The 25,000-nt window shown below is 44.2% G+C and overlaps 3 protein-coding genes across 3 annotated transcripts in view; 2 read left to right on the forward strand and 1 right to left on the reverse strand.

Moving 5' to 3' along the window:
* Positions 1 to 3,852, forward strand: part of LOC139931608 (metabotropic glutamate receptor 6-like) — a 39,344-nt gene extending 35,492 nt beyond the window's left edge. The window contains exons 13-14 of the mRNA XM_071925151.1: positions 1,791 to 1,931; positions 3,760 to 3,852. Of these exons, the coding sequence (XP_071781252.1) occupies positions 1,791 to 1,931; positions 3,760 to 3,852 (234 nt within the window). The remainder of the gene's footprint in view (positions 1 to 1,790; positions 1,932 to 3,759) is intronic.
* A 13,773-nt stretch (positions 3,853 to 17,625) lies between these two features.
* tsr2 (TSR2 ribosome maturation factor) lies at positions 17,626 to 22,262 on the forward strand. The gene is made up of 5 exons (XM_071925152.2): positions 17,626 to 17,707; positions 19,948 to 20,038; positions 20,729 to 20,820; positions 20,966 to 21,127; positions 21,971 to 22,262. Exons 1-5 carry the CDS (start codon positions 17,630 to 17,632, stop codon positions 22,061 to 22,063), a joined length of 516 nt encoding a protein of 171 aa, XP_071781253.2. The 5' UTR covers positions 17,626 to 17,629; the 3' UTR covers positions 22,064 to 22,262.
* A 2,337-nt stretch (positions 22,263 to 24,599) lies between these two features.
* The window catches only part of srpk3 (SRSF protein kinase 3), a 34,926-nt gene continuing 34,525 nt past the window's right edge, over positions 24,600 to 25,000 (reverse strand). Inside the window, exon 17 of the mRNA XM_078288410.1 lies at positions 24,600 to 25,000. This exon is cut by the window's right edge and continues 85 nt beyond it. Within this exon, the coding sequence (XP_078144536.1) occupies positions 24,901 to 25,000 (100 nt within the window). The 3' untranslated portion in view covers positions 24,600 to 24,900.

The following is a 25,000-nucleotide window of genomic DNA, read 5'->3' on the forward strand; positions in this document are numbered from 1 at the left end:
TAGCCTAAGTCAAGTTTATTTATATTGCCCTTTATCATAAACATGTCTCAAAGGGCTTTACCATATATATCAGGGCAAAAAAAAACAAAAAAAAACTACATCACTATAGACGCTATAGACTATACACATTGCATATACCATACTGGTCTTTTTTATTTTTGTTAATGGTGTTTATGCCCATAAACTCGTTACTAACCTACGTTTGAGCACTCCAATGCAGCGCTCAACAATATTCCTCGTTGTTGCATGCTTTGTGTTGTAGTTGCGCTCTTGTGCAGTTCTCGCTGCGATGACAGGTGTCATTAGCCACCGCTTCAGTGGGTATCCACTATCTCCGAGGAGAAGACCATTCACTCTCCCTGCCTCAAATTCCCGATGAAGGGCACTCTCTCTGAGAATGCGAGCATCATGGGTCGACCCAGGCCATCTTGCAACGAGGTCGACAATGGCCATGTCCGAGTTGCAGACAATTTGTACATTAATTGAATGGAAACCCTTTCGATTAACATACAAATATTCATAGTCAGAGGGGGCTTGCAGACGAACGTGAGTACCATCAATGCACCCGACAATACCAGGTAGTCCTGATTTTAAATAGAAGTCCTGCTTGGTCTTTGCTGCTTCTTCTTGGGTGGGTAGGTGAATATAATGCCTAAGGCGGCGTTGGAGAGCCAAGGACACTCTTCTAATAACCCGGCATGCTGTTGTCCGATGTACATTAATCATATCTCCCACAGTATTTTGAAAGGCCCCGTTTGCATAAAATCTGAGCGCAATCAGCACCTGCAGGGTGGGGGACAGCGCCGCGTTTCTGTCCGTTACATGATGTAGTTGAGGGGAGAGCCCTTCGATTAGCTCAAAGAGGGCTTGCCTGCCAAAGCGAAACCTCTCAATCAGCTCACTGTCTGAATAGATGTCCAGTGGGTTTGTCCGATCACGGACGACTCTTTCTCGTCTTAATGCCCTTTCCTTATTTATCCTGTAAACAAGACGCGCTGCCATCCTTGTTTTTCTTTTCAGGTTGTGTGATCATTATTTTTCCATTACCGTTATTTTTTCATATTCCATTATTACCATGGATACTAGTCTGACTTTCCAATTTACACCTGCTCCATACTAGGCGTAAAAGTTACACCCAGGCGCAACACATACAGGGCTTAAGTCTAAATGGTGCACTAGTCATAACCTTAAGTTGGTCATAACTTTCAGTTCTAAGTCGGACGTAACGTTACACCCAGGCGTACGCCCAGCTGGTGCACTCGGCTGCTGTTGCTGACGGTGAACCTGCAGCCCTGAGTCCTGAACACAGAGCCATCATGTTTTCATCAGCTGCCTGTCTGTCTCTCTACCTGTCTGTCTCTCTTCCTGTCTGTCTCTCTTCCTGTCTGTCTCTCTAGATGTTCATCCAGACCACCACCCTGACGTCTGTCTCTCTTCCTGTCTGTCTCTCTTCCTGTATGTCTCTCTTCCTGTCTGTCTCTCTAGATGTTCATCCAGACCACCACCCTGACGTCTGTCTCTCTTCCTGTCTGTCTCTCTTCCTGTCTGTCTCTCTAGATGTTCATCCAGACCACCACCCTGACGTCTGTCTCTCTTCCTGTCTGTCTCTCTTCCTGTCTGTCTCTCTAGATGTTCATCCAGACCACCACCCTGACGTCTGTCTCTCTTCCTGTCTGTCTCTCTTCCTGTCTGTCTCTCTACCTGTCTGTCTCTCTAGATGTTCATCCAGACCACCACCCTGACCGTCTGTCTCTCTTCCTGTCTGTCTCTCTACCTGTCTGTCTCTCTAGATGTTCATCCAGACCACCACCCTGACCGTCTCCATGTCTCTGAGTGCGTCTGTCTCTCTTGGGATGCTCTATATGCCGAAGGTTTACGTCATCATCTTCCATCCGGAGCAGAACATCCAGAAGAGGAAGAGGAGCTTTAAGGTGTGACCCCGTCCTGGCCATGCCCAATCCACCAGACCACACCCACCAGACCACGCCCACATCCATTAGATCACACCCACCAGACCACGCCCACCAGACCACACCCAATCCACCAGACCACACCCACCAGACCACGCCCACATCCATTAGATCACACCCACCAGACCACGCCCACCAGACCACACCCAATCCACCAGACCACACCCACCAGACCACACCCACCAGACCACGCCCACATCCATTAGATCACACCCACCAGACCACGCCCACCAGACCACACCCAATCCACCAGACCACACCCACCAGACCACACCCACCAGACCACGCCCACATCCATTAGATCACACCCACCAGATCACGCCCATCAGACCACGCCCACACCCACCATACCACACCTCTCCATATGTAACTGCCTCTTCTCACTACTACTGCTACTACGACTACTACTAATATTACTAATACTACTGCTACTACTAATACTACTAATACTACTGCTACTACTAATACTACTAATACTACTAATACTACTGCTACTACTAATACTATTAATACTACTAATACTACTAATACTACTGCTACTACTAATGCTACTGCTACTACGACTACTACTAATATTCCTAATACTACTAATACTACTAATACCACTAATACTACTAATACTACTGCTACACGACTACTACTAATACTACTAATACTACTACTACTCCTCTCCTCTCCTCCTCTCCTCCTCTCTACTCCTCTCCTCCTCTCTACTCCTCCTCTCCTCCTCTCCTCTCCTCCTCTCTACTCCTCTCCTCTCCTCTACTCCTCCTCTCCTCTCTACTCCTCCTCTCCTCTCCTCTCTACTCCTCCTCTCCTCCTCTCCTCTCCTCCTCTCTACTCCTCCTTTCCTCCTCTCCTCTCCTCTCTACTCCTTCTCTCCTCCTCTCCTCTCCGCTCTACTCCTCCTCTCCTCCTCTCATCTCCTCCTCTCTACTCCTCCTCTCCTCCTCCTCTCCTCCTCTCCTCTCCTCCTCTCTCCTCCTCCTCTCCTCCTCCTCTCCTCCTCTCCTCTCTTCTCCTCCTCTCCTCTCCTCCTCTCTACTCCTCCTCTCCTCCTCTCCTCTCTACTCCTCCTCTCCTCTCCTCTCTACTCCTCCTCTCCTCCTCTCCTCTCCTCCTCTCTACTCCTCCTTTCCTCCTCTCCTCTCCTCTCTACTCCTTCTCTCCTCCTCTCCTCTCCGCTCTACTCCTCCTCTCCTCCTCTCCTCTCCTCCTCTCTACTCCTCCTCTCCTCCTCCTCTCCTCCTCTCCTCTCCTCCTCTCTCCTCCTCCTCTCCTCCTCTCCTCTCCTCCTCTCTACTCCTCCTCTCCTCCTCCTCTCCTCCTCTCCTCTCCTCCTCCTCCTCTCCTCCTCTCCTCTCCTCCTCTCTACTCCTCCTCTCCTCTCCTCCTCTCTACTCCTCCTCTCCTCTCCTCTCCTCTCTACTCCTCCTCTCCTTCTCTCCTCTCCTCCTCTCTACTCCTCCTCTCCTCCTCTCCTCTCCGCTCTACTCCTCCTCTCCTCCTCTCCTCTCTCCTCCTCCTCTCTACTCCTCCTCTCCTCCTCTCCTCTCCTCTCTTCTCCTCCTCTCCTCCTCTCCTCTCCTCCTCTCTACTCCTCCTCTCCTCTCCTCCTCTCTCCTCCTCCTCTCCTCCTCTCCTCTCCTCCTCTCTACTCCTCCTCTCCTCTCCTCCTCTCTCCTCCTCCTCTCCTCCTCTCCTCTCCTCCTCTCTACTCCTCCTCTCCTCTCCCCCTCTCTCCTCCTCCTCTCCTCCTCTCCTCTCCTCCTCTCTTCTCCTCCTCCAGGTGGCGGTCCAAGCAGCCACCAGATTGTCTGAGAAGTCTTTGTCTGAGAAACAGAACGGAGAGACGAAGATCGAACCGGACAGAACGCAGTAAAACTACAGTAATACTGCACATTACAGGTATTAATACTACAGCAATACTATACATTACAAGTACTAGCACTACAGTAACACCACACCCTACAGGTGCTAAAACTGTAAGCAGTCTATTCTATTCTATTCTATTCTATTCTATTCTATTCTATTCTATTCTATTCTATTCTGTGGGTCACAGTGGCTGGAAGGATTCAATATGTTGCTCAAGGACACTTCAGCCGTCGCTTCATCTTCCCTTCCCCATCTCTCTCTCTCTGTCTCTCTCTCTCTCTGTCTCTCTCTCTCTCTCTCGCTCTGTCTCTCTCTCTGTCTCTCTCTCTCTCTCTCTCTCTCTCGCTCTGTCTCTCTCTCTCTCTCTCTCTCTCTCTCTCTCTGTCCTAAATCTGTTTAAAAGCCTTTTGGCTTCCTGTCCTCTCTCGCCCTATCTCTCCAAAACACTCGCCCCCTCACTCTCTCTCTGTCTCTCTCTCTCTCTCTCTCTCTCTCTCTCTCTCTCTCTCTCTCTATATATATATATATATATATATATATATATATATATACATATTCCCAGCAGTATGAATCCATTGGAACCAAACATCGTCAATGTCATATTTTTCTAGCTAGAATGATCATTTTATTTTATTATATAGAATGATTGTTTCCATATATGGACATGTGGAGGTGATGCGGCACAGGAAACTTTATTGACAGGAGAGCGCTGAACAGACAGACAGACAGGAAGCGCTGTGAGATATTTCTGGAAGTCTGCTGAATATTTCAGCTGTTTGTTGGAGCTGCAGGAGACGCTGCGTAAAACATTCATGCTGCTGTTCACACTTCGCTGGTGTGGAGTTCAAATCCCCGGAGCAAGGCACTAACACCGCCAGGGTTAGAGGTTCAAATCCCCGGAGCAAGGCACTAACACCGCCAGGGTTAGAGGTTCAAATCCCCGGAGCAAGGCACTAACACCGCCAGGGTTAGAGGTTCAAATCCCCGGAGCAAGGCACTAACGCCGCCAGGGTTAGAGGTTCAAATCCCCGGAGCAAGGCACTAACGCCGCCAGGGTTAGAGGTTCAAATCCCCGGAGCAAGGCACTAACGCCGCCAGGGTTAGAGGTTCAAATCCCCGGAGCAAGGCACTAACGCCGCCAGGGTTAGAGGTTCAAATCCCCGGAGCAAGGCACTAACGCCGCCAGGGTTAGAGGTTCAAATCCCCGGAGCAAGGCACTAACGCCGCCAGGGTTAGAGGTTCAAATCCCCAGAGCAAGGCACTAACGCCGCCAGGGTTAGAGGTTCAAATCCCCGGAGCAAGGCACTAACGCCGCCAGGGTTCTGATGAAACCTTTAAAACGTGGCGGTCAGCTGATCGTCTTAGTTCCTGAATATTTAGTAGATAAAAGGTTTTCACTGACACTAAAGATACTGTGTGTACGTTCATATGTTTTATGTGTGTGTGTCACGTCTGTATCACTGTTGTCATGAGGAAACCTCGTCACTCCAGTTTTGGTGATTATTTATTTTTAACTCCAGTTGAAGATTACATCTTCCTCTGTGGTGAAAACATTCTGCAGCCCGAGTGTTTCTGAAACCTTTAGAAGCATCAGATAAACTAATAAACTCTGAACACAATCTGAACACAATCTGAACACAATCTGAACACAATCTGAAAACAATCTGAACACAATCTGAACACAATCTGAACATAATCTGAACACAATCTGAACACAATCTGAAAACAATCTGAACACAATCTGAACACAATCTGAAAACAATCTGAACACAATCTGAACACAATCTGAAAACAATCTGAACACAATCTGAACACAATCTGAACACAATCTGAACATAATCTGAAAACAATCTGAACACAATCTGAACACAATCTGAAAACAATCTGAACACAATCTGAAAACAATCTGAACACAATCTGAACACAATCTGAACACAATCTGAACACAATCTGAACACAATCTGAACACAATCTGAAAACAATCTGAACACAATCTGAAAACAATCTGAACACAATCTGAACACAATCTGAACATAATCTGAAAACAATCTGAAAACAATCTGAACACAATCTGAACACAATCTGAAAACAATCTGAACACAATCTGAACACAATCTGAACACAATCTGAAAACAATCTGAACACAATCTGAACACAATCTGAAAACAATCTGAACACAATCTGAAAACAATCTGAAAACAATCTGAACACAATCTGAACACAATCTGAACACAATCTGAACACAATCTGATTGTTGTAGTTCCTGAAAAGTTGACATTTTGGAGGTTCATCCGACAACGATGATATGTATGATCTGTAGCGTATGTCATGTATGAACTGTAGCGTATGTCATGTATGAACTGCAGCGTATGTCATGTATGAACTGCAGTGTATGTCATGTATGAACTGCAGCGTATGTCATGTATGAACTGTAGCGTATGTCATGTATGAACTGCAGCGTATGTCATGTATGAACTGCAGTGTATGTCATGTATGATCTGTAGTGTTATGCAGTTTCTGTGCAGTGAGAATCTCATCTTCACATGAAATATTCATATCTGATATTCGAGACGCGACATGTGATCCAGATGCAGCATACGTGCAACATATATGTATTTCATCCGCTGGTTCCACAGAGGATATTATGGGATGGTAACTTCCTGTGTGAGAGCTGATCTGATTGGCCGACAGGGTTCAGGTTGTTGTATTGATGAAACGGTTTTGGAAAACACAACTGGATATTTTTAACCTCCTGCTCTCTCTCCTCTGTTCTCCTCCACTCTGTCTATCTCCAGTTTCCAGGCCATGCTAGTGTGTGTGTGTGTGCGTGTGTGCGTGTATGTGTGTGTGTGTGTGTGCGTGTGTGTGTGTGTGTATGTGTGTGCGTGTGTGTGTATGTGTGTGCGTGTGCCTGTGTGTGTGTGTCTGTGTGTCTGTGTGTCTGTGTGCGTGTGTGCGTGTGTGCGTGTGTGTGTGTGTGTGTGTGTGTCTGTGTGTGTGTGTGCCTGTGTGTGTGTGTGTGTGTGCGTGCGTGCCTGTGTGTGTGTGTGTGTGTGCCTGTGTGTGTGTGTGTGTGTGTGTGTGTGCTAGCCTTGTTTCTGTCTGCCCTTCATGCATTGTCAATGGGATGAGTTTTAATTAAATAGCAGAGAATCAGAGCGCTGGGTGACACGCTGTTAAAGGGACAATCTGCCCTAAAACACAAATCACATATTAATGTTATCAGCCTGAAGCCATGCATCTCCACTGACAGAAACTCTGCAGGGTTTCTGGACAGTCTGCAATCACAGGGAAACCACCAACTGAACCAGTGTTAAATCTGCTGGTCAGTAATGGGATTTGAACCCTGCAGCCTCACAGCAACAGCTACTGACTACTAGAAATAATCTGTGCTGTTCAGTTTCAAGTCAAGTCCACTTCTTTTTTGTAGCTGTTACAATGACAATCTCAAAGCTTCACATTATCAAACAATAAATGAAAACGACACTCCCAACCTCAGATCCTCACTGAGAACAAGGGCAAGGGAAAATTAAAATGTTCAGGAAAATAAACTGTAAAAAACCTGCTGAGAGGATTAGATTAAATGTTGAGAACAAATGAACAGAAATAAAATCCACAGAATAAACACAGTAGGAACAGTTGGGTGAAGCTCGGTCGACATCATCAACATGAAGCACAATCTGAAATGAAAAGAAATAGATGCAGCCGTACGAACATGAACTCAGTCGCACGCTCACACAAACAGACGCAGACATGAAAGACATCAGTAGAGTTTGCCTCTAATCGCACGGTGAGAAAACGCTCTGCTGCCTGCAGTTTTCTTTTTGAGTATATTTATTGTTGTGGTCAGATTTTCTTGTTTTGGTCAAAGTTCTGGCAGCAGATTTTTGTACGAGCTGAAGATTTTTAATGCTAGCCTTAAGTAAACTGGAGAACAGGACATTGCAGTAATAAAGTCTCAATGATACAAATACAAGCATTTATGTTTCTGTGTCATCGTTAATATGAGTATTATGAAGATGATAAAACACAGTTTTAGAGATGTCCTGAATGTGTGACTCCAACGAGAGAATAGGAGAGAATGTAGCGCTAAGAGTTTTGATAGCAGCACTCAGATCACACAACTATTTCAGTAGCAGTATTTAGAGTAGTGTTCTCAGACAGATATCTGTGTGTAGCTGCTCTAACCAACATCTCTGTTTTATCAACATTGAGGAGCAGGAACTTTAGAGACATCCAACGACTGACTTCAGATAAACACACCTTGAAGTCATTTGTTTTAACAGGTATATAGAGTTGAGTGTCGTCAGCGTAGCGATGACAGTTAATGCCAAATTTACGGTTTTGGCCGACCGTGTCAACAATTAACAGCACTCAGGTTGAATCAGAATCAACAGCCAGCAGGAGATCATTGATCACTTCTGTGAGTGTGGTTTTGGTTATCATCATGATTGGAAAGTATATTGGTGATCCCATCTCTAATTAGAGCGATCATACGAGTCAAAACATTCAGAAAGTCATCGGCAGGAACAGAGGGTTTTTGGATGAGTTTCTGTACTGTGTCAAATTGAAACTTTATTTTTATTGCCACTGATTAACCTCGAGAAATATGCAGTTTTGGCTACTGAGAGTTTTTATAGTTCAGTAGGCTGTCATTCCATGGAAGACCGAAAACTAGCTTGTTTCTTAAGACTGTGTTAATTGTGTTAATTGTGTCAAGTGTGTTAATCGTGTGTTAAGTATGGTGGTATTTAGTTCATTATCAAAATTATCAAGGGTGCCAATATGAACAGAGAATGTAGCAAGAATATCATGTTAATATCATAATATTAGTATACAGCTTTAAAAATAATAAACAGGTTAAATATACTAGCTGATTTTCTTCATGGTAAATTAGATTAGATGAGCAGCCTGTCAGCAGGTTATAGTGTTTTCAAAATGCTGGTTGACATTTATTATTTATTTCCATCAGCAGTGTTTCCAGTGTTGCAGCTCCAGCTCCAGTGTTGCTGCATGTGAAGCAACAGCAACAGCAACAGCAACAGCAACATGCTCCACTTACCTGCCTGCTGACAGACTTACCTAACAGCCGGTTTAACCTCATTCAGGAAGACCAGCAGCCACTCAGTTAATCAGGTCAACTTGGTTCTCCAGCAGTAAAACCTGATAATTAATAAATGTGAGGGGGGGGGGGGGGGGGGGGCGGGGGGGGGGGGGGTTAACAGCTACTATCGATGTTCCCTTGAGCAAGGCACTGAACCCTCAACCAGCTGCTCAATGGCAACACACCCTGATGTATTCTCCTCTCTTCCCAGGTAACCGAGCATGACCAATCCCCATCCAGAACCCGATGACATCATCATGAAGATCACATCGTTCTCTCTCTCACACACACTTTGAGCTTTGAGCATCCAACAACACATCCAACAACACGCCATGTCCACCATCATCCAGAGTGCCTGAACACACCTTTTTAACCAATAGGATTTAGGATGCTATAATGTCATTGGCTGTGAGGTCAGCGTGACATCAACAGAAAGAGAAAACACTCTGTCAGAAAGACAGGTATCTATGGACTGTGGAGCTGCAGGCTGTTTCCAGACCTGCAGACCACATCTGACCTGTAGTTCATCTGGTCCACAAGACAAGTCACCAAGTCTTGCTGATCGACCAATGAACGTCTTACACTCCAGGAAGTAGCTGTAAATCCCTTCTGGTTGACTGTCTGGGACATCCAACTGATCAAACAGTCCGGTTTGTCATCCTGAGGAGAATCAAGACATCTGAAGACATCTGAAAGTCTGGAGACAGGCCTGAAGATCTGGAGATGGGCCTGAAGGTCTGGAGATGGACCTGAATGTCTGGAGACAGGCCTGAAGGTCTGGAGACATCTGAAGGTCTGGAGACAGGCCTGAAGGTCTAGAGATGGACCTGAAGGTCTGGTCACTGGCCTGAAGGTCTGGAGACAGAGCTGAATGTTTGGAGACGGGCCTGAAGGTCTGGAGACGTCTGAAGGTCTGGAGACATCTGAAGGTCTGGAGATGGGCCTGAAGGTCTGGAGACATCTGAAGGTCTGGAGACAGGCCTGAAGGTCTGGAAACAGACCTGAAGGTCTGAAGACATCTGAAGGGCTGGAGACATCTGAAGGTCTGGAGATGGGCCTGAAGGTCTGGAGACATCTGAAGGTCTGGAGACATTTGAAGCTCTGGAGATGGGCCTGAAGGTCTGGAGACATCTGAAGGTCTGGAGATGGGCCTGAAAGTCTGGAAACTGACCTGAAGGTCTGGAGACATCTGAAGGGCTGGAGGCATCTGAAGGGCTGGAGACGGGCCTGAAGGCATCTGTTCATCCTGAGGAGGAGAGCCAGCACCCTAACCCTAACCCTTCCCCATTCAGACTCTGGTTGGTGACACCAGTTCAGCTCCACTGTGTCCAGACCAAAAACACTGTGAAGGTCCCACGTCTTTTCAGATGGAGGGCGGCACTCTCAGATGGCTGTAGAGCTCAACAGTTGATGGAAACTAAGACTTTGGAGACTTGGCTCAACACAGCAAGTCCACAGCAGAGAGAGATGGGATGGGTTTGTCCAGAAAACTGAAATCCTATTAGAAAAACACCCAGTACAGCAGGGAAAACATCCAGTTCTCTTCTACTTCTAATCACTGGGAGTTTAAAACCAAGTTAGACTTGGTTTCACCAGCACCAGTTTACATCCCAGATCAACCAGTGTGAATGTTGACAAATCAGAAATCAATAGGAGATGTTAGTCCAGAAAACCTGACATCCAGGAAGAAGCTGATGGTGACGGAGCTTTGAGTCAAGATGGCGTCCGGTGTGAGCGGTTTGGCTCGGCTGATGGTGACAGCCCAAGACCAAAAGTCAGAATCAATCAAAGTCTAGACAGTGATATCATCAAATGAATCCATTTGTTGGTCGCTTGTTCAGACATCAAGAACAAACAGAATGAAGTTCTCACCCACATTACTATGGTAACACCTATGTTCTAGAGCCCTGGTGACATGTTTCTATGGTAACTACGGTCACATTTCTACTGAGCTATTCCTTCCTCAGAACTGGACTGAACCTGTGCCAGCTGGTTCAGATCGGGGACTAAACAGACTAGAAGTTTATCTAAACCCTAAAACCCTGACCAGCTCCCATCAGAAAGCTACTAGCCTGATCTGACCTCTACTAGCCACCTGAGGCTAGCAGACTGACAGTCAGCCTTCCCTTCCCTGTGCTCTTGTCTGTTCTGTGCTGGGATGCTTTCTAACTAACCTTCTACCCTAACCCTAACCCATGGACTTTGTGACTTTGTTGATATGTGTTCAACTTCATAAACTCCATATTAAAATATAAAAAAACATGCTAAAAATGTGATATTAAACACACTGTACCAGATGAGAGAGACACATGGAGACCAAATCTGTATTAATCCAGGAGTTTGTGTCCTGTGCGGGCGTCTTGAATTCAGATTCAGGAACTATGACTCACATCACTTCTCACAAACTACGAGCCAGATTTTTATGAAACTTTGAATAATGTGTGTTGCTACTGAGAGCCAGTATTTACAGTATTACACTGACGTACCTGCAGGGGGCGCTGTGGCAGTTCAGTAAAAACTTCACCAGCGTTTGTCCTGCCTTGTTCCAGATCCTGAAGTTCCTCCAGTAGAGGGGGGGGGGGGTACATTTTTCCAGCCACAGTCAGACTGTTTTATCCCCTTATATACAAATTTGCATATCACACACACACACACACACACACACACACACACACACACTTCTCTCCATACAAAGGGTCCAGTGCTGTAGACACGAGCATAGACGGAACTGTTCTGTTGTTCTATATTTCTATTTCTATATCAGTGTTGTTTTGTACATTTTGACAAAACACCTGAGCTGCTTCCCCAAAAAGCCTCTTAGCACTAAGACCGTCTTTGTTCCATTGATTATCAATAGGACAAAATTATCTGCATTGAAACAGACTGAAAAGATTCGATTTCTGACTGGAAGTGTCCAAACACTGAAACGGGAAGAAATCACATTTCACATTTTACATTTCGAGTTCAGCACAAACTCTGATCCTGTGATCATGCAGGCTTCGTGCCTCACACACTGCTGCTGCAGGGATCAAACCTGTGACCTTCTGTTTACAGGACAGACATGAGAAGATCTGACCTGAGATCTTTAATGTCTGTACTGAGATCTGAGTACTAGGCTGATTTTTTGGGAACCAGCCAGTTGTCAGTCAGTTATTTTCTGCATGTTTGCTGAATAACACAACCAGCTATTTATGAAGATTAATACTCCACTGTCAATGTAAAGACTGTAGTTCTGGTGTAAAGACTGGTTCAGGTGTAAAGACTGCAGTTCAGTTGTAAAGACTGTAGTTCACGTGTAAAGACTAGTTCAGTTGTAAAGACTGTAGTTCAGATGTAAAGACTGTAGTTCAGATGTACAGACTGTAGTTCAGATGTACAGACTGTAGTTCAGATGTACAGACTGTAGTTCAGATGTACAGACTGTAGTTCAGGTGTAAAGACTAGTTCAGATGTAAAGACTGTAGTTCTGGTGTAAAGACTGGTTCAGGTGTAAAGACTGTAGTTCAGTTGTAAAGACTGTAGTTCAGGTGTAAAGACTAGTTCAGATGTAAAGACTAGTTCTGGTGTAAAGACTGGTTCAGGTGTAAAGACTGGTTCAGGTGTAAAGACTGTAGTTCAGTTGTAAAGACTGTAGTTCAGGTGTAAAGACTAGTTCAGATGTAAAGACTGTAGTTCAGGTGTAAAGACTGTTGTTCAGGTGTAAAGACTGTAGTTCAGGTGTAAAGACTGGTTCAGGTGTAAAGACTGTAGATCAGATGTAAAGACTGTAGTTCAGGTATAAAGACTGTAGTTCAGGTGTAAAGACTGTAGTTCAGGTGTAAAGACTGGTTCAGGTGTAAAGACTGTAGATCAGATGTAAAGACTGTAGTTCAGGTATAAAGACTGTAGTTCAGGTGTAAAGACTGTAGTTCAGGTGTAAAGACTGTTGTTCAGGTGTAAAGACTGTAGTTCAGGTGTAAAGACTGTAGTTCAGGTGTAAAGACTGTTGTTCAGGTGTAAAGACTGTAGTTCAGGTGTAAAGACTGTAGTTCAGGTGTAAAGACTGTTGTTCAGGTGTAGTTCAGGTGTAAAGACTGTAGTTCAGATGTAAAGACTGTAGTTCAGATGTAAAGACTGTTGTTCAGGTGTAGTTCAGGTGTAAAGACTGTAGTTCAGGTGTAAAGACTGTTGTTCAGGTGTAGTTCAGGTGTAAAGACTGTAGCTCAGATGTAAAGACTGTAGTTCAGATGTAAAGACTGTTGTTCAGGTGTAGTTCAGGTGTAAAGACTGTAGTTCAGATGTAAAGACTGTAGTTCAGATGTAAAGACTGTAGTTCAGACTGTAGTTCAGGTGTAAAGACTGTAGTTCAGGTATAAAGACTGTAGTTCAGGTGTAAAGACTGTAGTTCAGACTGTAGTTCAGGTGTAAAGACTGTTGTTCAGGTGTAGTTCAGGTGTAAAGACTGTAGTTCAGATGTAAAGACTGTAGTTCAGACTGTAGTTCAGGTGTAAAGACTGTAGTTCAGACTGTAGTTCAGGTGTAAAGACTGTTGTTCAGGTGTAGTTCAGGTGTAAAGACTGTAGTTCAGATGTAAAGACTGTAGTTCAGACTGTAGTTCAGGTGTAAAGACTGTAGTTCAGATGTTAAGACTGTAGTTCAGATGTAAAGACTGTAGTTCAGACTGTAGTTCAGATGTAAAGACTGTAGTTCAGACTGTAGTTCAGGTGTAAAGACTGTAGTTCAGATGTAAAGACTGTAGTTCAGGTGTAAAGACTGTAGTTCAGGTGTAAAGACTGTAGTTCAGATGTAAAGACTGTAGTTCAGATGTAAAGACTGTAGTTCAGACTGTAGTTCAGGTGTAAAGACTGTAGTTCAGATGTAAAGACTGTAGTTCAGATATAAAGACCGTAGTTCAGGTGTAAAGACTGTAGTTCAGGTGTAAAGACTGTAGTTCAGGTGTAAAGACTAGTTCATATGTAAAGACTGTAGTTCAGATGTAAAGACTGTAGTTCAGACTGTAGTTCAGGTGTAAAGACTAGTTCAGATGTAAAGACTGTAGTTCAGATGTAAAGACTGTAGTTCAGACTGTAGTTCAGGTGTAAAGACTGTAGTTCAGACTGTAGTTCAGATGTAAAGACTGTAGTTCAGATGTAAAGACTGTAGTTCAGACTGTAGTTCAGGTGTAAAGACTGTAGTTCAGACTGTAGTTCAGATGTAAAGACTGTAGTTCAGGTGTAAAGACTAGTTCAGATGTAAAGACTGTAGTTCAGATGTAAAGACTGTAGTTCAGATGTAAAGACTGTAATTCAGACTGTAGTTCAGGTGTAAAGACTGTAGTTCAGGTATAAAGACTGTAGTTCAAGTGTAAAGACTGTTGTTCAGGTGTAGTTCAGGTGTAAAGACTGTAGTTCAGATGTAAAGACTGTAGTTCAGGTGTAAAGACTGTAGTTCAGGTGTAAAGACTGTTGTTCAGGTGTAGTTCAGGTGTAAAGACTGTAGTTCAGATGTAAAGACTGTAGTTCAGATGTAAAGACTGTAGTTCAGACTGTAGTTCAGATGTAAAGACTGTAGTTCAGATGTAAAGCCTGTAGTTCAGACTGTAGTTCAGATGTAAAGACTGTAGTTCAGGTGTAAAGACTGTAGTTCAGATGTAAAGACTGTAGTTCAGACTGTAGTTCAGGTGTTCAGACTGTAGTTCAGGTGTAAAGACTGTAGTTCAGACTGTAGTTCAGATGTAAAGACTGTAGTTCAGATGTAAAGACTGTAGTTCAGATGTAAAGACTGTAGTTCAGACTGTAGTTCAGGTGTTCAGACTGTAGTTCAGGTGTAAAGACTGTAGTTCAGACTGTAGTTCAGATGTAAAGACTGTAGTTCAGATGTAAAGACTGTAGTTCAGACTGTAGTTCAGGTGTTCAGACTGTAGTTCAGGTGTAAAGACTGTAGTTCAGACTGTAGTTCAGGTGTTCAGACTGTAGTTCAGGTGTAAAGACTGTAGTTCAGACTGTAGTTCAGATGTAAAGACTGTAGTTCAGATGTAAAGACTGTAGTTCAGACTGTAGTTCAGGTGTAAACATTTTAACAGACAGTAAGCTTTTCTTCCCTGAGGAGGATGTGGGAAGACACCAGTGCATGCATTGGATATTCATGTATGTATTTATACATGTATGTATGTACGTATGTGGGTATGTTTGTGAGTGTGTGTGTGTGTGTGTGTTCTTGCAGTCTCCACAAACAGTTAAAAAAACAGGATGTTTTGTTCCTGTTAAACTGATCCACCATGTCTTTTTAATATAATATATTTCTATATATTTATAACAGTTACGTTTCTACTAAGTCTTTATTCAGGCCAAGACATCCTGGCTTCTACTTTGTTTTTATTTGTGTTTTTCCATTTCCTCCTCTGTGGTCAACATTAGATTTATCTTTGATATAAATGTGTAATTCCAGTGTCTCCAACCTTTCATTGATTACAGCTGTTTGTAGTTTGTTAAACATTAATCTGTTTCTACAAGGTGTTACTGCAGTTACCCCGTCTTAGTTAATTAGTTAATTAGTTAATTAGTGCAGACAGGCTGCTGTGCCAAAGCTCTGATTGGACGACCTGTTTCCCTGTTTCCTGTCGCAGACTGTCTGTAGTGTTTTCTGTAGACAGACTGCACTGGGTCAACAGTAGAATAACAGTCAGGAGGTCAAAGGTCAGAGGTGTTAGTGCCATTACAGTGTTCCTGACCAGAGAGCCATCATGTGATGCATGCTGGGAAAAGAAAGATGGAAGGAATCTTTTTGTTTCCATCTGGTTCTGATTCATCCAGGTGGAATGATGGATGGTAAACATGCTGTGATATATACATGTTATATAAGGATTATATGATGTTATAAAAGGTTTATATACATGTTATATAAAGATTATATGATGTTATATAAGGTTTATATGGTATTTATATATATGGGATGATATATGGTATATATGCTATACTTTATATGGGATCATGTATGGTATATATGGGACATATGGGATGATTGTTGGTATATTTGGTGTATAGTATGTATATATGGTATATATCTATACAGTATGGTAAATATGGGATGATGTTTGTATATATGGTATATACATATATGGTATATGGAGTATATTGTATATGGGATGATGTATGGTATATATGGAAAGATATTTGGTATAAACGGTATATTTGGTATATATATATACGGTATGTTATATATGGATGATGTTTGGTATAAATGGTATAAATGGTGTATATGGTATATATGGTAAATATGTCTGTTATATATGGATGATGTTTGGTCTGCTCCAACATATCAGTGTCGTTGCATGAAGGAATAAATGTTTTCCTGCAGAGCCTCGTTTCTGATTTATTTTACACTTTACTGACATGTTTCCATACTGACATGTACAGTATATATACATGTGTATATATATATATATATATATATATATATATACACATGTATATATATATATTGTATGTAGCTGTTCATCAGTCCAGTGTTACTCTGTACTGTAATATTTCATTACACTGACAGTCAACACATTATTATTATTGTTAATATTATTATTATTATTATCATCATCATCATTATTAGTAATAATAATAGAGAAGACAGACTGGATGAATCTGAGCTGCTGTGTTTTCCTCTCAGGGAAACTGATCCTCTGACCTCTGACCTCTGTATTGATCAGTCACACTGATGAGCAGAGCATCGCTTACCATCAGGGCTGTGTGTGTGTGTGTGTGTGTGTGTGTGAGAAGGCCTGACACATTAGATCTGCAGAAGACAATCGATCATATCAGAAACAAAAATCAATGATATTTTCAGAAAGTAGATTAATTTACGTTTTTCCAAACCTGAACCTCATTCAGTTTGATAAAAGAAAAGAAAAGCATTAGACCAGTGGTTCTCAACGTGGGGTCCGGGGACCACCAGGGGTCCCTGAGGGGGTTCCAGGGGGTTAGCTTTAGGGAAGTAGGCTGCTCCTGGATAGCATGACAGAGCCAGACGACGTCAGTATTGGGATTTCACACGTTCCACTTTATTCACCTGTACTCGTCAACCATACAGCGCCTGGTCTCTACGGCACTGTAATCTCTCAACATACATGTAGATTAATATAGTTTAACACGTTCAACTCGTTACGGAAGAGACAAGCTACTGGGAGAGACTGGGAGAAGAACTCAACCTGTTGCTGTAACTCAGTCTCAGTAAAAAACAAGGAGCGCCACCCAGTGACTTCATCTGTTACTGCAACTGTTACTGTGACTGTTCCAGGGTCTGCAGCAAACTGATGAATTGTTAAACTTCACATTATTTCAACACAGAGAATGTAGCAGGATGATGTTCTGATCAGTTTCTCTGTTATTTCTCTGGAGTTCTGGACTAAATCATCTGACAATAAAAATATTCTCAGATTTGGATCTGAGAGACAGAATCTCATCAGATGGGGTCTGTGGCTCTGATGTGGACTGGATCAGGGTCCTGATATGAACCCGGTTGAGAGTCTCTGCAGTAGAGGACTAGAGACAGGAGGTTTTCCAGCAGCGTCAGTCCGCCGCCCGGCGGCCGCTTCGGGCGCTGCGTCAGTGACGTCATCACAGGAACGACACGCTCGCGCTCTGCTGCTCCCGTCTGCTCCGATCCGGGTTATTCCGCTCTGGCTCGTCTACTTCCGCCTGACAAATCCAACATGGCGGCCTCCACGGCTTCACGTGAAGCTTTCAGAGACGCGGTGCGCGCGGTGCTGGAAACCTGGCCGGTGCTGCAGGTGAGACTGAACATAGAAACATTAAATATTATAACGATGTTTAGATACGTCAGAGTGACGAAACGCAGCGGAGCCGCTACTGACCGGAGACAGAAACCAGCTGCAGACCGGACAGAACAGACAGAACCGGTTCAGTCTGTAAACAGAACACATGTTCTGTCTGTTGTGTCTGTTCTCTGTCTGTTGTGTCTGTTCTCTGTCTGTTCTGTCTGTTGTCATGTTGAAACATGTTTCATCATCAACATCAGAGAAAAACGTTTCAGTCTCTTAAATTATCTGGAAACTTCAGCTCAGATGTTTTAGTTGTTTTTTCTTTCTGTTTGTTTCTGTCTTGTTCTAAAGAGAACGAGTTTAAATCCAGTTTGATGGTTCTGTTGCAGAACTTCAGATCCACAAAACCTTTTGTGTTTCTGTAAGGAACTGAAGTTCTCAACATAAACCAGTAGAGAGGATTCCTCTTCTGGAACGGGACCACATGGCAGCCTGACCTGGGTCCTCTTCTCAGCTGACTCATAGTGCCTTATGCTGCCATTATAATGCTAATATTATTTTATTGAGACATCACTACTACTTTTTATTTAGCTCACTGTGTGCAAGACAGCTGTGACTGTCTGAAATGGAACCAAACATGAGCATTTCTTGTAGTCTGTAGATAAAAATAGCTAAACTATGTTAAGTAATTATGTTTTCAATAATAAAGATTATCTTCTGGAAGTATTTTAATGGTGCATTTACTTTACAGAAACTATGAATCCTTTTTTCAAGAAGACTTTATAATTCTCAGATTTCTTTGGTACTGAGTAGTTGTATTAAGAGTATATATGAAAATCTGCTTATTTTTAATGTAAAACCCCCAAATGATCTGTTGAACAATACACCAGATAAAATATACAATAAAAGGTAAATGTAATGCCATTAAGTGGTTAGTGTGACAGCTCTAAGCCAATTTAAGCAGGTAATAATGGACATAGGCCCTCACTTTTTTTTTTTACTTTATTGGCATGACATCTTAGCCTACAATTAAGATTACAATCCATAAAGAAATAATTTCTATAGATCCATCATGTAACAAGTAGGCTACTACAGTAAAAACAAACATCTCTACACTTGAATCAACTTAAAATCCACAGTAGCCTATACAGATATGCAAATGAACGTCCTCTCTGTCTGCCACCACGCGCCACTATGTGTCACTTCCATCATTAAGGTGCGTCTTGGCAGAAATAGCCTGCAATTAATTAAAAAAAAATCGGCGCATTTTCAGCAGCGGTGCCGTTACCGAGTACTATACAAATACTATAGAAAACACTATAGAACGTATGTTTAGCACGGCGGGTCGCGACTTTACGGGGCGACCTGCCACAGTAGAATATAAACACTGGTTGGACATAATGCTGAATGATGTGTGCTGATTGTTCTCAGAAACAACGTGTTTGTATGGCAGCAGAGAGCTAGCCAACTAACATACAGCTGAAATGTAAAGATTACATCTAACAGCTAACTAGCTAACACATACCGTTACAAACTGTAAAAAACACAACTCCGGTCTGTTGTGTTTTAAGTTGTCAGTTAAATTTAGCATATAAAACAGCCTCTATCTTCTACTCTACTGACGTGTGGAAGGTGATGCAGCTTCTCTGGTCTCTCTGGTCCTGTTAGTGCAGCAGTTTGATCCAGATCAGGACAGCAGTGGTTGCTTCCCATAGACAGCTGCTGTAGTTCCAGGTAAACTGGACCCAGGTAAACTGGACTGCTGGGTTCTGTTCCTGCACTTCTGTTGAGTTTATTATAGAAACACAACATTAGAACATTAGAACTGTTTTGTTCCCCGAGAAACTAAAACTAAAGTTTAAACTGTTTCACAGGCAGCAAACAGACCGGTTCTAATGGTTCTAATGTTAAACTAGACCGGTTCTAATGGTTCTAATGTTAAACTAGACCGGTTCTAATGGTTCTAATGTTAAACTAGACCGGTTCTAATGGTTCTAATGTTAAACTAGACCGGTTCTAATGGTTCTAATGTTAAACTAGACTGGTTCTAATGTTAACATAAAGGTAGTGAACTAACTGGCTTTGTCACCTGGTTTGGTTGTTCTGGTTCTTCCAGTCAGTTTCCTTAATAAACCAGCTGGTCTTCTCCTGAACCAGTCAGACCAGTTTCCCAGTCAGACCAGTTTACCAGTCAGACCAGTCCACCCAGTCCTCCAGTCCTCCAGTCTTCCAGTCTCTCTGTGTCTCAGATCACGGTGGATAACGGGTTCGGCGGCGTGTTCGGCCGGCAGAAAGCTGATTGGATGGTGGATGTTGTCCAGCAGTATTTCCATGACAACGGTAGGTAACTAGGCAACAGCCAATAGACTTTAATGATTTAATGACACAGATCAGATTCGATGGAACTTTATTGATCCTGAGGGGAAATCGGCGTTCGGCCAATCAGGATCAAGGAGGAAGCTTCCTGTCCTGTAGCTCCGCCCACCCTGTCGGTCAGTTGTCAGAATGTTTCCCATGATGCACCACAGGAAACAGATTTCAGGTTAAACACATCATTTGTACCCAAATCTGTTGAAGTTTGTCAAATTAAATAAATCTGAAATCTGTTTCAGATTCTCAGATTGTTGCAGCTGAATTCAGATTCATGATCCCAGTTCACTTCTGCTTCTTCTTCTTCTTCTTCTCCTTCTTCCTCTTCTTTTTCTTCTTCTTCTCCTTCAGAACAGCAGCAGATTCAGTTTGATCTGCAGATGTTTTCTGATTACAGATCATGAATTCAGATTCATTCCTCTGCTAAATGTTTCTCACACATTAGTAAACAGCTGTCTGGTTTTACAGTCGAGTCAAAGAAAACAGATTTGAATTTAACAAACTGAATCCAAAAGAAAGAAGAAACAGAATGTGATGTGAGAGATTTAATATGGAAATATAATAAAGTCAAAATCAGATTCTGATGCTGAGAGTCTGAAGAGTGAACAGTGTGATTAATGTGTGTGTGTGTGTGTGTGTGTGTGTGTGTGTGTGTGTCAGCTGACCTGCAGCAGTGTGAGGTGGAGGACTACATTGCTGAACTGATGGACCAAGAGTTTGATACAGTGGCGGATGATGGGAGTTTACCTCAGGTACACACACACACACACACACACACACACACACACACACACACAATTTAATTAAAGCAGTGTTGGAGGTTGTTGTTGTTGTTACTGTTGTTATTATTGTGGTTGTTGTTGTTCTTATTGTTGTTGTTGTTGTTGTTGTCCCCAGGTGTCGGAGCGTCTGTGCCAGCTGTTCTCTCAGTCCCAGCATGCTTCACTGCAGGAGTTCAGACAGACCGTCGACAAACTGAGACAGAAGAAGAGCGAGAGGGCGAAGGTCACGGCTCCCCCCCCTGCAGCCGAGGAAGAGGAGAGTGAGGAGGAGGAAGAGGTACGACTGTCTGCAGACAGACTGCTGGTTAAAGGTTAAAGGTTAAAGTTTCTTCCTGACCTCCAGTCTGTTCAGCAGACTGATGATGTCAGGATCCTGATCAGCAAGATCCAGCCTCCAAACCAACTACAGTAACTCAGTGAAACCTGCAGGAGGCTGACTGTTGTCCAGTCAACCTGTCCTCCATGCTGATGATGGTGTCGCTCTGCAGGGGGCAGAGTGTTGTTGTCATGGCAACGCTGAACAATAGAGACCAGCATAGATCAGAATGGCGTGACGTGTCAAACAGGCCACGCCCACAAAGTGCGGGACAGTGATCTGCCCGTTCCGTCTCTGTGGGCAAAACAAAAATCCCCCAGACTTGGCCCACAGCTCCAGTTCCCATGGCAACCGACTCTCACTACAGTCGTGACGCCTCCTCTCTGTGGGTTGCCTCGGTCACGTGACGCCTCCTCTCTGTCGGTTGCCTCGGTCACGTGACGCCTCCTCTCTGTCGGTTGCCTCGGTCACGTGACGCCTCCTCTCTGTCGGTTGCCTCGGTCACGTGACGCCTCCTCTCTGTCGGGTGCCTCGGTCACGTGACGCCTCCTCTCTGTCGGGTGCCTCGGTCACGTGACGCCTCCTCTCTGTCGGGTGCCTCGGTCACGTGACGCCTCCTCTCTGTCGGGTGCCTCGGTCACGTGACGCCTCCTCTCTTCAAACACCATAGAAGTTGAATAGCGCTTCGCACTTGTACCGCACTTTGTGGGTGGAGCCTTTAATGCCGCGTCATCGCCATTCTTATCTATGGGATCAGAAACCACATATAGACCCTTTAAGTAACTGAAGGTTTTCTCCCTCCAGGAGATGGAGTGCTCCGCCTCCAGGGCAGAAGCTCCGCCCCCTCCCAGTCAGGAGGAGGAGGACGGATGGACGGTGGTCCGCAAGAAGAAGTGAAGAAGAGTAGAGAAGGACTGTCAGACTGTTGAGTTTCACTGACAGAACCTGGAACATCTGAGCTGCTTCAGGACTGTGTGTGTGTGTGTGTGTGTGTGTGTGTGTGTGTGTGTGTGTGTGTCAGAGAGAAACAGACTCCATGTTTCATGTTTGTAAAATATCAGATGAAATCCAGTTAAACTTCAGAACTTTGTACTTCTAACTGCTGTGTTACAGTTCATGTACCTGTCAGTCTGTACATGTACCAGCAGTGTGGTACATGTACACATGACGCTGTGGTACATGTACACATGACGTTGTGGTACATGTACCAGCAGTGTGGTACATGTACACATGACGCTGTGGTACATGTACCAGCAGTGTTGTACATGTACACATGACGCTGTGGTACATGTACACATGACGCTGTGGTACATGTACACATGACGCTGTTGTACATGTACACATGACGTTGTGGTACATGTACCAGCAGTGTGGTACATGTACACATGACGCTGTGGAACATGTACACATGACGCTGTGGTACATGTACACATGACGCTGTGGTACATGTACACATGACTCTGTTACACATGACGCTGTGGTACATGTACACATGACGCTGTGGAACATGTACACATGGCGCTGTGGTACATGTACATGACGCTGTGGTACATGTACACATGACGCTGTGGTACATGTACATGACGCTGTTACACATGACGCTGTGGTACATGTACACATGACCCTGTGGTAAATGTACACATGATGCTGTGGTACATGTACACATGACGCTGTGGTACATGTACACATGACCCTGTGGTAAATGTACACATGACGCTGTGGTACATGTACACATGACCCTGTGGTAAATGTACACATGATGCTGTGGAACATGTACACATGATGCTGTGGAACATGTACACATGACGCTGTGGTACATGTACACACGACGCTGTGGTACATGTACACACGGACCGGTCCGTCCGTGGTAAATGTGCAGACCGCTCTCCTGAAATCCCGTCATACTGAGCATGTGCAGATTAACTGGGACATGTTTTTATTCCTGCAGTTACAACATCGCTGGTAAATGTGCAGACTGACCGGTTCATGTGTATGTAACATATATATAGAGTGTGTGTGTGTGTGGTCAGTCAGGAACTGGGACTCTTATCTGACCTTTGACCCTGTCTGGTCCTTCAACCAGATTCACTCTGGTTCCTGTGTTTACACCAGACTGTCCGTCTGTTTTCTATTAAATGTATAAAAACCCATCTGGACTCTTGTCTCATTATCCATGTCTTACGGTTAGGTTCTGATTGATTGATTGATTGATTGACTGATTGATTGATTATAGTGTCATGCACCTCATGGTGCCCAGCCCACACAGGCTTACAAGATGCCGTTACTATGGCAACAGCGATCAAACCAGAGGAGGAAAAATAAATCAATCATAATACTTCAATATGAAGTCATGATACTGACTGATCAATAAAATAATCTGAACAGTAGTGTGGTATAGTGTGATGTCACCAGAGTTAAAGGGGAAGTTCACTTCACAGCCTCATTAACTCCAAACACACACACACACACACACACACACTTTAGAACAGAAACTCAGCTGTTCATCCTGTAACTCAACAGATCGTTTTGTTTAATGTTCAAACTAAATTCATCCTCAGCTCTTCACACAAAACAACACAAATAAAAGTCGACCTTATGTTCAGGTTCTGGTTCTGGTTCTGGTTCAGGTTCTGGTGTTTGATGAGAAGAGATTCACCCAGCTATCTTCTGCAGAGGTCAAAGGTCAGGAAACTCATCAGACTGTAATTTCTCTTTATTTCACAAAAGAAGCATTCCACACAGGCGGGCGACATGTAGAAAAAGGTCAGGGTGTTTTACATGTTTCCATGGTGATGGAGGGCGGGGTCAGGGGTCAGAGGTCGTTTCAAGGCACTATCATAGAGAAACATGTGACTCCAGCTAACAAGGAGAGGTCAAAATCAGACAGTTTCTCTTCATACAACAATTCATCTTTTCATACAATATTTTATCTTTTCTTCAGACAACATTTATATTTCTTCCTGTTTACATCAGAGTGAAGGAGCAGCTTGTGCTACAGTGTGCTGACCAACACGAACTCTTCATCATCATCATCAGTGAGGCGAAACCAGTCTGTTCTCAACAGCAGCTTCAGGAGTCTTAGAAGCCAATACTACTGATCAATAATCAATAATCACACAGTAAGCACAGCAAGAAGTGATCAGCCTGGTTCAACTGGAAACTAATCACAACATAACAGAATCTGCAGCAGCTGGTAGGTTTGTTCAGTCAGGTGAACCACAGTGAAGCTGAGGCCCCGCCCCTTCCCAGCCCCCCCCCCGCCCCCCCCTTCCCAGCCCCCGCCCCCCCCAGCCCCCGCCCCCGCCCCCCCTGCCCGGGCCCCCCCCCCTCCCGCCCCCCCCCCCCCCCCCTCCCCTTCCCAGCCCCCCCCCCCCCGCCCCCCCTGCCCAGGCCCCACCCCCTGACCCCTCCCACACTCCGCAGTTACAACGCAGCTTCAGAAGAAATGGTTTGGATGAGTTTTGGTACAGAGGGAAGCAGGAAGCAGGTCAGAGGTCAACAAACTGCAGTGAGACCGGAGCAAACAGGAAGTGACAACAAACAGGAAGTGATGACAAGCAGGAAGTGACAACAAACAGGAAGCGACGAACATCTGACCTAAATTCACCTGATTTAAAAACATTCACACTGATTTAAAAAGTGGAATCAAAGTGAATTTCAAACAGTAACAGACTTCTGAAGCTCCTCCAGCTGCTGTGAGAACAGTGTGTGTGTGTGTGTGTGTGTGTGTGTGTCTATGTGCGCAGCCAGGCGTGCTGCAGGCACTGCGCGGCGCTCGCCCGGCGCTCCGGCTGCAGCTCCAGCATGGTGAGCAGGAAGTCGCTGAACTGCGCC

The sequence above is a fragment of the Centroberyx gerrardi genome, chromosome 14 (assembly GCF_048128805.1).
Source record: "Centroberyx gerrardi isolate f3 chromosome 14, fCenGer3.hap1.cur.20231027, whole genome shotgun sequence".
Lineage (NCBI taxonomy): Eukaryota > Metazoa > Chordata > Actinopteri > Beryciformes > Berycidae > Centroberyx > Centroberyx gerrardi.